The 12,655-nt window shown below is 40.7% G+C and overlaps 1 protein-coding gene across 8 annotated transcripts in view; it reads left to right on the plus strand.

Moving 5' to 3' along the window:
• PEAK1 (pseudopodium enriched atypical kinase 1) overlaps positions 1 to 12,655 on the plus strand; it is a 296,325-nt gene that overhangs the window by 233,251 nt on the left and 50,419 nt on the right. For 7 of the 8 annotated variants that reach the window (XM_029236367.1, XM_029236369.1, XM_029236366.1 and 4 more), the window contains one exon: positions 3,005 to 6,255. In XM_029236367.1, coding sequence (XP_029092200.1) covers positions 3,119 to 6,255 — 3,137 coding nt within the window. In that variant the 5' untranslated portion in view covers positions 3,005 to 3,118. The remainder of the gene's footprint in view (positions 1 to 3,004; positions 6,256 to 12,655) is intronic. The other variant, XM_029236373.1, reaches the window with a different exon arrangement.

The following is a 12,655-nucleotide window of genomic DNA, read 5'->3' on the forward strand; positions in this document are numbered from 1 at the left end:
TCTCTGTTTAGGTCTTTGATATCTTCAGTCTTTTATAGTTTTCCGCATATAGATTTTAGATTTTGCACGTGTTTTGTTAGACTTATACCTAAGTATTTCATGATTTTTGGTCAGAGCTGTCTTTTTTAAATGCCAGTTATATCATCTTGTTTCCCCTGTTTAAAACCCTTTGGTGGGTTCCTGCTGTTCTTAGGATAAACTCCATAATCTTTAAAAGCTTATAAAAGGCCCCACATGATCTGGCCCCTGCTCTCTTTTTCAGCCTAATTTTATGCCATTCTTCTCCTTGCTCAAAATGTTTCAGTCTCAGACTAGCAGGAAATGGTTTTATCAACTAAGGGATATAGCTTTTTGAATATCTGAAAGAGTAAATAAATATTTTCAAACAGACACTTGAAAAATATATTTTTACTTTATTGAAAAAAGCCATTCAGTGGTCTCCAGCAAAGAGTGAACTTAGATTTTGGCCAAGTCATTGGGCTCTCTGTGTGGAATTCTTTGATCTTTGTCTGCACTTCATCCACTGAGGCAAAGTGCTCTATGAGTGTTGTTTACAAGGGGCGTAGCTCTGTATATATTAACTAAATAAAATGTTCTTTCCTTCCTTAAAAATGTGCTGAAACTTGGGTAAAGGCTGCGTTTCTGACCAAACCAAGGATCCTGTCACTGTCATTGTACAGGAATGAAGTTAAACTTTTCAGCTATTAAAATAGTTCTTACATGTACATGCCTACTGCCAGCTTTATGATAATATCCAAAGTGGAAATGTAAGACTGTAGTGGTGTTCTGTGGGAAGGTCTATAGCTATGTGCCTAAGAGAGAGACGAGAGAGAGAGAGAGAGACAGAGAGAGAGAGACAGAGAGAGACAGAGAGAGAGAGAGCCACGAGATTATTTTTTAAAGATAAGCCTCAAAACCAGCACATTTAATCAACCAGTGTTTATCCAGCTCCTTATGCTAGACATACAGAGATGAGTATGATATATCCCAGGCTTAAAGAAGCTCAAAAACTAGTGAGAAAACAGATAATTAAAAATGAAAGTGCTTGTTCATGGAGGTATGTCCAAGTGGCTTCGATGGTACCCAGGAGAAATGAGTGGCCCAGCGGCATTTAGAGTATGATAAGACTAGTTGATTTTTAATACATAAGGCTAGAAGGGAGGCAAGGACTATATCATGCAAACCTAAGGGGATTGTATTCCATCCTGTGACTCAGAGGTTCCATTACCTCAATGCACATAGAATTACCTGTAGTAAAAATCAGATTCCTGGACTCTTCCCTTAGAGATTGACTTGGGTGTTTCCCCAGATGGTTCTTACCTATCTAGCAACCCCTATCTGACCTTTGGGAGCCAATGCGTTAGGTAATATTGAACCACAGAATAGCTAAGCTAGGTAATAGGATGATCATATTAGCATTTTAGAAAGGAAAATCTGATAGTAGTACAAAACAATGGAGTCAACCTGAGATTTCATTAAAATGCAAATTCTGATCCAGTAGGTCTGGGATTGGACCTAAGATACTACATTTCTTTTTTTTTCTTTTTTCTTTTTTTCAAATTTTTATTGGAGTCTAGTTGATTTACAATGTTGTGTTAGTTTCAGGTGTACAGCAAAGTGATTCAGTTATACATATATTCATTCTTTTTCAGATTCTTTAAGGATCTTGAGGATAAACTGCAAGTCTAAGATAATACATTTCTAACAAGCTTCGAGATGAGGCTGATACTGCTTGTCTGAGGACCATAATTTGAGTAGCAAGGGTAGAGAGGTTGGATTGGAAAGGGGTGAGACTACAGGCATGGAGATCAGTTAGCAACCTACTGCAGGAATCTAGGCAAAAGATGGTGGGCATCTGAACTACTGGCAGTGTCTGGTAATGGAAAGGAGATCCAGTGAAATGTAATAGATGAAATTGGCAAGACTAGGGACTTCCCTGGTGGTCCAGTGGGTAAGACGCTGTGCTCCCAATGCATGGGGCCGAGGTTTGATCCCTGGTCAGGGAACTAGATGCCACAACTAAGAAGTCTGCACGCCGCAACTAAAAAAAGAGCCCACATGCCGCAACGAAGACCTGGCGCAGCCAAAATAAATATATAAATATATATATATATATATATATATATATATTTTTTTTTTTTTTTTTTTGTGGTACGCGGGCCTCTCACTGTTGTGGCCTCTCCCATTGCAGAGCACAGGCTCTGGATGCGCAGGCTCCTCGGCCATGGCCCACGGGCCCAGCCGCTCCGCGGCATGTGGGATCTTCCCAGACCGGGGCACGAACCCGTGTCCCCTGCATCGGCAGGCGGACTCTCAACCACTGCGCCACCAGAGAAGCCCTAAATAAATATTTTTACGAAATATAAAAAAATTGGCAAGACTAATTTACAAAAGGGTTTAGGATGTGGCGTTAGAAGTGAGGGGAGGGGTGTCAAGAATGGTCTGAAGGTTGAAGCTTAGCTATGTGGGTGGATGGTAGTGACAGTAACTGAACTTGGATAAAGACAGAGGAAGAAGGTGGCCTGGAGGGTAGAGGAGGACTGGTTAGAGTACAGAAGTTCCTTAGAGTTGAGAAAAGAGGTGGACAGAAGATTAGTCCTGAATGCATTGTGTTTGAGGAGTCTATGAGATATCCAAATATAAAGGGTGGGCAGAAGAAGAGGAACCCACAATGGACCAAGAAGCTTCAGGTTGGAGGATAACAGAAAGAACGGTTTCAAAGACATTTCTGGGAGGGGAAGCTCACAGTATCATTGTCACAGAGACATCAAATGAAATGTTATACCTGGTTCAATGAGAGTGCATAAAATTATGGTTAAAAAACTAACATTCCAAAACTGCTCATTAGCCAAAGAGAGTTCATAAAGTGCCCAAATTAGTTTATCTCTCAATCTTTTATTTTAAGGAAAAGTTGGAGCCAGTATTTTCAAATTATTCATCATGGTAAGCTTCACAGTACCTTTTCCATTCAGATTTTCTTCTTCTCTCCCCCTTCCCCCAACAGATTGATCACACTTACAAGAGCTGCTATGAAACATAGGGGAGGTGAAAACTAACAGATGAAAGTTTTGCCATGCACTGAAAGGAAAGCATTGTCTGTGAAGTTCTATTTTTAAAAATGTCTGCTTGTAATACCTTTACTGAACACGTTTGGAAACCTGGTGAATGCAAGAACTGCTTTAAACCTAAAAGCTTACATCAGCTCCCCCCAGACCCTGAGAAGGCACCCATCACCCATGGCAATAAAACTAATGCCAATCAGAGTAACAACCACCGAATCAGGAACACCGGAAATTTCCGGCCTCCTGTGGCTAAAAAACCCACTATAGCTGTGAAGCCCACTATGATGGTGGCAGATGGGCAAAGTATGTGTGGTGAGCTTAGTATCCAAGAACACTGTGAGAACAAACCTGTCATCATAGGATGGAACCGAAATAGGATGGCCTTGAATCAGAAACCACTTAATAATAATAATGAAGATGACATTGAAGGATTTAGCCATGTTCCTAAGCCTTATGGGAATAATGATAGTGCAAAGAAGATATCAAATAACAATAGTGGACTAACTGAGGTGTTAAAGGAGATAGCAGGCTTGGATACCACCCCTCAAATAAGAGGAAATGAAACAAACTCCAGAGAAACATTCTTAGGAAGAATAAATGATTGCTATAAACGATCACTGGAAAGAAAGCTTCCACCAAGTTGCATGATGGGCGGAATAAAGGATACTCAGGGCAAGCATGTTATTCTGAGTGGGAGCACAGAAGTGATCAGTAATGAAGGGGGTCGATTCTGTTACCCAGAGTTTTCTAGTGGCGAAGAGAGTGAGGAAGATGTGCTTTTGAGTAACATGGAGGAGGAGCACGAGAGCTGGGATGAGAGTGATGAAGAACTGCTGGCCATGGAGATTCGCATGAGAGGGCAACCTCGCTTTGCCAACTTTAGGGCAAACACTTTGTCTCCTGTTCGATTCTTTGTGGACAAAAAATGGAATACTGTCCCCCTGCGAAATAAATCTCTGCAAAGAATCTGTGCTGTAGACTATGATGACAGTTATGATGAAATCCTGAATGGTTATGAAGAGAATTCTGTGGTCTCCTATGGACCAGGAAGCATTCAGAGCATAGTGTCGTCTGACTCCACATCCCCAGATTCCTCTTTAACAGAAGAATCACATTCTGAGACAGCCAGTAGTTTATCCCAGAAGATTTGTAATGTGGGAATAGCTCCTGGTAACCCGGGAGATTCTAAGGACATGAAGGAAAGTGAGCCCAATTATGAAAGCCTCTCTGGTAATAATCAGGAGAAGGACTCAGCACAAGCATCCAAAAGCTCAGTAAAAGTTCCAGAGACGCACAAAGCAGTCCTTGCTCTCCGATTGGAAGAGAAGGATGGCAAGATTGCCGTACAAACTGAGAAGCAAGAAAGTAAAGCCCCTACTGATATTACTGGGCAAGCAGTAACAATAAACCTCGTTCCTGTAGAAGAGCAAGCAAAGCCCTACCGAGTTGTGAATCTGGAACAGCCTTTGTGCAAGCCATATACTGTCGTGGATGTGTCAGCAGCCATGGCCAGTGAGCACCTCGAGGGCCCTATTAACAGTCCCAAGACGAAAAGCTCATCTACTCCAAACTCTCCAGTGACATCACCCACACTGACATCAGGACAAATAAGTGCCCATTTCCAAAAATCCAGTGCAATCCGCTACCAGGAAGTATGGACTTCCAGTACCAGTCCACGACAAAAGATACCTAAGGTGGAATTAATTAGCGGTGGGACTGGACCAAATGTCCCTCCAAGGAAAAACTGTCACAAATCAGCACCTACTTCACCCACAGCTACAAACATTTCCTCCAAAACCATCCCTGTTAAGTCACCTAATTTGTCTGAAATAAAATTTAATAGTTATAACAATGCCGGTATGCCACCTTTTCCAATTATCATTCACGATGAGCCAACTTATGCTCGGAGTTCCAAAAATGCTATCAAAGTTCCCATTGTAATCAATCCAAATGCATATGACAATCTAGCCATTTACAAAAGTTTTCTCGGAACAAGTGGAGAACTTTCAGTGAAGGAAAAAACCACAAGTGTAATAAGCCATACTTATGAAGAAATAGAAACTGAAAGCAAAGTGTCTGATAATACCACTAGCAAAGCCACTGAATGTCCCCAAGCTAAAGGGTTTTTAAACAGCACAGAGCGTAAAAGGGGTTCAGTGGCTCAGAAGGTTCAGGAGTTTAACAGCTGTCTTAACAGAGGTCAGTCCTCACCACAGAGGAGCTACAGTTCCAGCCACAGCTCCCCGACAAAGCTCCAGAGAACCACTCAAGAGCCTGTGGCCAAAACAGAAAGCACTCAGGAGTCTCCGATAGTGAGCAGCAGCAGTGCCAGGGAGAAGGCAAGCACCGTGCTTTCTCAGATCGTGGCTTCTATCCAGCCCCCACAGTCTCCTCCAGAAATGCCCCAGTCTGGCCCTAAAGCTTGCAGTGTGGAAGAGCTTTATGCCATTCCTCCCGATGCCAGTGCTGCTAAGAGTACACCTAAGAGTACACCAGTCCGGCCCAAGTCTCTCTTCACATCCCAGCCCAGTGGTGAGGCTGAAGCACCTCAGACCACAGAAAGTCCTACCACCAAAGTACAGAAAGATCCACTCACAAAGCCAGTCACCACCCCTCCCTCCAAATTAGTGACTAACCCCCAAAGTGAGCCGCCACCCCCCTTTCCCCCACCACGCTCGACTTCCTCCCCTTACCATGCAAGTAACCTTTTGCAGAGGCATTTCACCAACTGGACCAAGCCAACTAGCCCTACCAGGTCAACGGAAGCTGAATCAGTTTTGCACTCTGAAGGCAGCAGGCGGGCCGCTGATGCAAAACCTAAACGCTGGATATCATTTAAAAGTTTCTTCCGCCGTCGGAAAACAGATGAAGAGGACGACAAAGAGAAAGACCGAGAGAAAGGGAAACTGGTGGGCCTGGACGGCACAGTCATCCACATGCTGCCCCCTCCTCCAGTTCAGCGCCATCACTGGTTCACAGAGGCAAAAGGAGAATCCAGCGAGAAGCCAGCCATCGTCTTCATGTACAGGTGTGACCCTGCCCAAGGCCAGCTCAGTGTGGATCAGGGCAAAGCCAGGGCAGAGCAGTCAGCAGTCACAGAGAAGGGTAGAGCAGAGGATGGGTTACTACAGGACTCAGAGAAGAAGAAAAGGAGTCATTCTTCTCCATCACAGATTCCTAAGAAAATTCTCAGGTATGTAAAATATACTGGCAGAATGTGGGAATTTTTTAAAACACATTTTCAGTTGCTAAGTTTTTTGCATCTTTAAGATTGTTGGAGAGCCATTTTTGTTTGTAAGTAGCACTCAGCGACCATCATCTATCTTTTCAACTGCATTTCAAGATTAGAATATTATTAAAGTGATCTTATTGCACTGAACAAGGTTTATGGCCCTGGATCTTTAGCTAAAGTAGCCTGCTGCATTCTGATAAATGCAGAGGGGCTTTAAAAGAAAAGCAAATCCATAATACTTTAAGAGCAATAAATAATTTGTTGCTTTGAACTGCTATGATAGTGTGAGGAAGAAACAGGATCAAATGAATAAATGGTGATACTATTCTTTCCTTCACTATAAATGAAATCAAACTCTTAACCATTTTTTTTTTTTTTGGGCTTTCACCAAGGTGTTATCTCTATCTCCATTACTTTTTTTAAGGGAATATTTGTTTTTTTTATTTCTGTCTCTTTCTGTCCTTATTTCATGTGTTGTGGAAAGGTGGGGGAAAGGGCAAGCAGTTTATAGTTTTTTAACATGTAGGTGAAATAAGAGAAGTTGGTTACTGAGATTGAGACCCAGTGATATAATTCTCAATCCAACTAGGCAAATTGTACACCCACACCAGTTCTCTGAGCATCAGTTTTCTTTAATACTTGAATAACTGTTTATTGATCACCTAGCCTGTATAAGGCACATTCCAAATATTTATCTCAAATCCTTGTAACAGCCCTACAAACTGAAAATTAGAGAAATTAGAATTGGCCAGATTCACACAGTTAGTAATTGTCAGAGGGAGAATTCAAACCTTGATCTGTCTCACTGTAAAACTGGTATTCTTCCTATAATGTTGCATTGTTAATGAACATAAAATCAAACAAAATTTTTATATTTTCACTTGTAATCATTCACATAAACATTTATGTTTAGGAAGCCTAAGTTTTTTCTTTCTCATTTGTATTTTAATCAAAATTAATGTACTGCCAATAAAAACAAGGAACTGTTATCCAAGTTTGTATTAACAAATGGGATGATTTCCTTATATCACCTGTCCTTTCTGTTCTTAGCAAAGATATGTCCTGAGCAGTCCATTCATCTGATTCTGAGTCTTCCTCCCTCTTGATTTACAGTGAGCCTTCTCTACCAGGCCTGGCTTCCTCCCAGCAAAGACAGAAAACTCTGATTCAGAGCAGATTCTCTCACCAGCTTTTCTTTAGAAAAGTGTAAATAAAAATGAACACTTAATGCCTTCACTTTTTCTAGCAAAATGCCAGGAAGTTTTATATATATTCTTTACTAAAATAAGCTTTTTACATACCCCCAACTAGTCAAACTGCTAACAAGTCTCTATTTTCCTTAAATCCATGTAATAACAAAGCAAGTAGAATAGTGGAATATATTTCTGGGTAGAATAGGCTTGTCATTGGTAGTTGAAAGTAGTAGTAATAAAGCACATGTATCGCAGGTTGCTGTTTTATATAGAAAATAAGCAATTTAAACAGCACGTGGTTGGAGTCACCTAGGACGGAATGGCAGATAGTTCTTGCAGATCAACAAATGGCTTTACTCCTCATTAAGTATGGCTGTGGTATGTTTATCCGCATCCTGGAAGGCAGAGTCAAGGAATAATTTGGCTCCTCTTCCGTGGAATGAGATTTCTCTACTTTGGCTGCGTGCCACTGTATATAGGCTTGAGGATAGCCTAGGTCCTTGGTATGGCAGACCTCTTACTATACAGCTTATATTTTCACAGATTTGCTTGTATATGGGCCAATCGTATCTTCCAAAATTTATTAGTTCTTTATAGGTAACATCCATTTATCCAAATGATGCAGCACATTTGCCCCATTGGTTGTCAAATTTAACCATGCATCACAATAAATGGAGGGCTATTAAAACACAAATTGCTGGGCCCCGCCCCCAGAGTTTTTGATTCAATTGGTCTGAGTTGGGTCCTTTCTAACAAGTTCCCAGGTGATGATGCTGTTGCTAATCCTGGGGCCACACTTTGAGAACCACTGGTCTTCCCACCATTCTTAAGATAATGTACTGTAGTCTAAGTAAAGCAAATTTGAGGTATTAAGCTTTTTGTAGAGGAACACTGGAATTTTCACATTTCATAAGGTCCCAGACTAAGTAGAAAAAGAGGTATTAGCATCAAATAGGTTTTTTTTTTTTTAACTTTTTAAAACTTGAATACTCATGTTGAAAAATATACACCATTTGCTTTTCCAACAGTTACTTCATTTACTTGGATACACCATTAGTATTTACTTGAAGCATCTTTGAGAGGAAAAACATTACTGTCAAATGTCAACATTTATGTTTCCAGCTTGATGGCAGTGTAATCATTAAATTACCATCCCACGGCTGGGAACACATTGCTGGAAGAAATGAAAATGCCAGTTTTTCTATAAGTAAATGAAGATTCCAAATCTAAACGGTATATAATCAAAATGCCAGTTTTTCTATAAGTAAATGAAGATTCCAAATCTAAATGGTATATAAGGAATGAAAAATACTCTACTGAAGGCCAAACTCTAGGCTCTGAAAGATGAGGGACTTTGTAGAGTCTTGCATTATGAGATGAGATTGTTACGAAGTTCATTTATTTGCCTGTTCAGGCGACATAAATTGAATATCTTAACTGTGCTGTATATGTGCCATAGGGATAAATAGGGGGAAAGATTACCACACTGCCGAAATAGTGGGCTTGGGTTTGACTTCAGCTTCAGCTGTCTATCTGGTCCTTCAGTGTACAGTGGCTGTAATGATACCTATCACATAGAATTGATTGAGGATATAATAAGAAAATATGTTAAAGACTTAGCACAGGGTCTGGCACATAGGGGGTGCTTGAAAATGATACTAACCCCTCTGCCCTCAATGTGATAAATGCTAAAACAATGTATGTTCAGAGTGGCACAGAAGCGCAAAAATCAGAAGGATTAAATCAGCTTAAAAGACATGAAATCAGGGCTTCCCTCGTGGTGCAGTGGTTGAGAGTCCGCCTGCCGATGCAGGGGACACGGGTTCGTGCCCCGGTCCGGGAAGATCCCACATGCCGCGGAGTGGCTGGGCCCGTGAGCCATGGTCGCTGAGCCTGCGTGTCCGGAGCCTGTGTTCCGCAACGGGAGAGGCCATGTTGTGAGGGGCCCGCGTACCGCTAAAAAAAAAAAAAAAAAAAAAAAGACATGAAATCAGCTTCTCAGAGATGAAATACAAACCAGATCTTAAAAGACAAATAAGATTTTGCCAGCAGGCTGAGGAAGACACTGTAGGCAAAAGGAACAATATATGCAGTCATAGATGATGATGACAGACAGAAGCAGGACCGGTGACTGGAAAAGGATAATGAATAGACCAGTGTTTCTTCAAATGTTTCTTCCATGCAAGGTCAAATAGTGACCATGTAAAAGTCACTATTTTCATAATAATACTAAGACATTATTTGTCTTTTTCACTGTGTTGACATTTGCACTGATGATGCAAAAACAATAATGGGTAAAACTACTTTTACCTGCACAAATCAAAACCATGGCACCATATGGTACTAGTAGCTTTAAAAAACAAACACCAGTTTCACTTAAGAATGTCCTTGATAAAGTACTAAATTTTATTAAATCTCAACCCTTGAATATATGTCTGTTTAAAAATTCTGTGTGATAAAATGAGAAGTACACAGGGAGTACTTACGCTGCATACCAAAGTATGGCTGTCTCAAGGAAAAACTCTTGTAAAAGAGTTTGAGTTTCAAAATTTGAATTACAAAGCTGAACCAGCACCTTTTTCATGGACCATCTTGAAAGAACAAGGGGCAGACCAGCTGTGGTTATACAGACCTGGGTGTTTGGCAGATATTTTCTTAATGAACATAGTGAGCCTATTACTTCAAGGAAAACAACTGACAGTATTTGTTGTCAATAATAAAATTCACGCTTTCAAGCAAAATAAGAACTTTTGCAAACTTGTATCTGCTACCGTGACAGCTTCCTAATACTTAAACATTTTTTCTGATGAGATTGGTGGTGGCATTAGCAAAAAAGATTGTTAAAATTATATAATGAAATGTGTCAACATTTGGAAGATCCACATAACTCAGTGAACCGGTTATTTCCAAATGACCCCATGCAGGATGTTACAGAATTATGCATGAGTAAAAGATCCATTGAAACTGCAAGTTAGACCAAGGGATTTAATGTAATTGAGTACAAAAATTTCATTGGTATGGTTTTAGATTCCATATTGCAAGTAACTTTTAAGAAACTACCACTTGCCAAGTTCTGATATAGTACCAAAGAAGAATATCCACGATTATCTAGAAGACTATAAATACTACCTTTCCCACCTACATATGTGGATGAGACCAGATCTGTTTCATATACTTTAACCAAAGCAACATATCACAGCAGATCAAATGCAGAGGCACATATGAGCATTCAGCTGTCTTCTATTAAGCCAGATATTAAATAGATTTGAAAAAAATATTATTTTGGTTAATATTTAAAGTGTTTACTATTTTTTAATGAATTAATTATTTTTTAATTTTTCAGTTTTAATTTCTAATGTAATAATGTCAATAGATATAATCCACATAAGCAAGAGCCCTTACAGTTCTCAATAATTTTTAAGAGAAAAAGTTTGAGAACTGCTGAGAAAGACTGAAGAGCCTTGCATGCTACATTGAAATGTTTGGCCCTTTATGTTATAGATTTTGTAGCAGAAACAGTTTTTAAGGATGAAAGTAGTGTGATTTTCTTTTTTAAATAAAATCTGTACTGGCAGAAGTATTAAAAATGAACTGGAAGGGCAAAATATTGGTGACAGGGATACCAGTCAAATTTTGGCTCAACAATGTATCCATAGGCATCATTTCCATCCGGCTAGTCTGGCTCAAGAGAAATTAATTTAGTGGTTAGTCTGGTCTGTGACCAGGTGGGAATTTCTCCATTATCGTTTTTAAAAGCACTAGTTTACCTACCATCTCTACAACTCTTTGGTGTCCATAGCATGGGGAATAATATTGCATAGTGAGAAAAATGCAAGCACTGGAGTCAGACAGACAAAAATTTGAATTCTAATTATACCACTGGTAGCTGTGTGACTTTTGACTTAACCTCTCTGAGCTGAAGTTTCCCAATGTGTACCACAGTGATGATAATACCTACCTTATAGAGATATTATGAGGACTAAATAGATATCTGTAAAGCATCTAGCACAGTACCTAGCAATAACAGTTGACTTCTTTACAAATTATGCTTAGGACATCAGAATTTAAGATAATCCTTGCTTAATGTTTCCCCCCTGCATTCTATTCTTAGAACAGCTAAGTGCTCTTTCTTAAATATAAAAACAGTCATATCTCCAAACTGAAGAAGGCCCTATATATGTGACCTCTGTCTACCTGATTAATCTTACTTACCCTCTTGCTCATGTACCTCCGGTTATTCAGGCTTGCTTTCTTCCTGAGTGCCCTGTTTAAAATGTTGACCATGGAATTGTTACCACCTTTTAATGGGGGACCACCTTTTAATCCCAAATCTATTTACTTCTCTCCATCTCTGCTTCTACCACTTTTAATGGAGACTAGCTTAAAATTGTTCCTTTTATTTACTTTCTTTAAAAAAATTTGTTTATTTTTGGCCACACCGCACGGCTTGTGAGATCTTCGTTCCCTGACCAGGGATTGAATCCGGGCCCTCAGCAGTGACAGCGCAGAGTCCTAACCACTGGACTGCCAGGGAATTCCCCTCTTTTTTTTTTGTTTTGTTTTGTTTTGGGGTTTTTTTTTGTGTGTGTGTGTGGTTTTTTTTTTTGCAGTACGCGGGCCCCCCACCGTTGCAGCCACTCCCACCGCGGAGCACAGGCTCCGGATGCGCAGGCTCAGCGGCCATGGCTCACGGGCGCAGCCGCTCCGCGGCATGTGGGATCCTTCCGGACCGGGGCACGAACCCCGCGTCCCCTGCATCGGCAGGCGGACTCTCAACCACTGCGCCACCAGGGAAGCCCTCCCCTCTTTTTATTTTAAACTTTTTATGATAGAAAATTCTAAACATGTACAAAAGTAGATAGATTCATAAAATGAACCACCACTTACCCCAAAACCACACTTCAACAACTATCAATTTATGGCCAATCTTGTTTCATCTATACCTCATCCCATTCCCCCCATTATTATTATTATTATTATTTTTGCAGTACGCTGGCCTCTCACTGTTGTGGCTTCTCCCGTTGCGGAGCACAGACTCCGGACGCACAGGCTCAGCTGTCATGGCTCACGGGCCCAGCCGCTCGCGGCATGTGGGATCTTCCCAGACCGGGGCACGAACCCGCGTCCCCTGCATTGGCAGGCGGACTCTCAACCACTGTGCCACCAGG

Source organism: Monodon monoceros, unplaced genomic scaffold (assembly GCF_005190385.1).
Source record: "Monodon monoceros isolate NGI ecotype Baffin Bay Population unplaced genomic scaffold, NGI_Narwhal_1 Super_Scaffold_21, whole genome shotgun sequence".
Lineage (NCBI taxonomy): Eukaryota > Metazoa > Chordata > Mammalia > Artiodactyla > Monodontidae > Monodon > Monodon monoceros.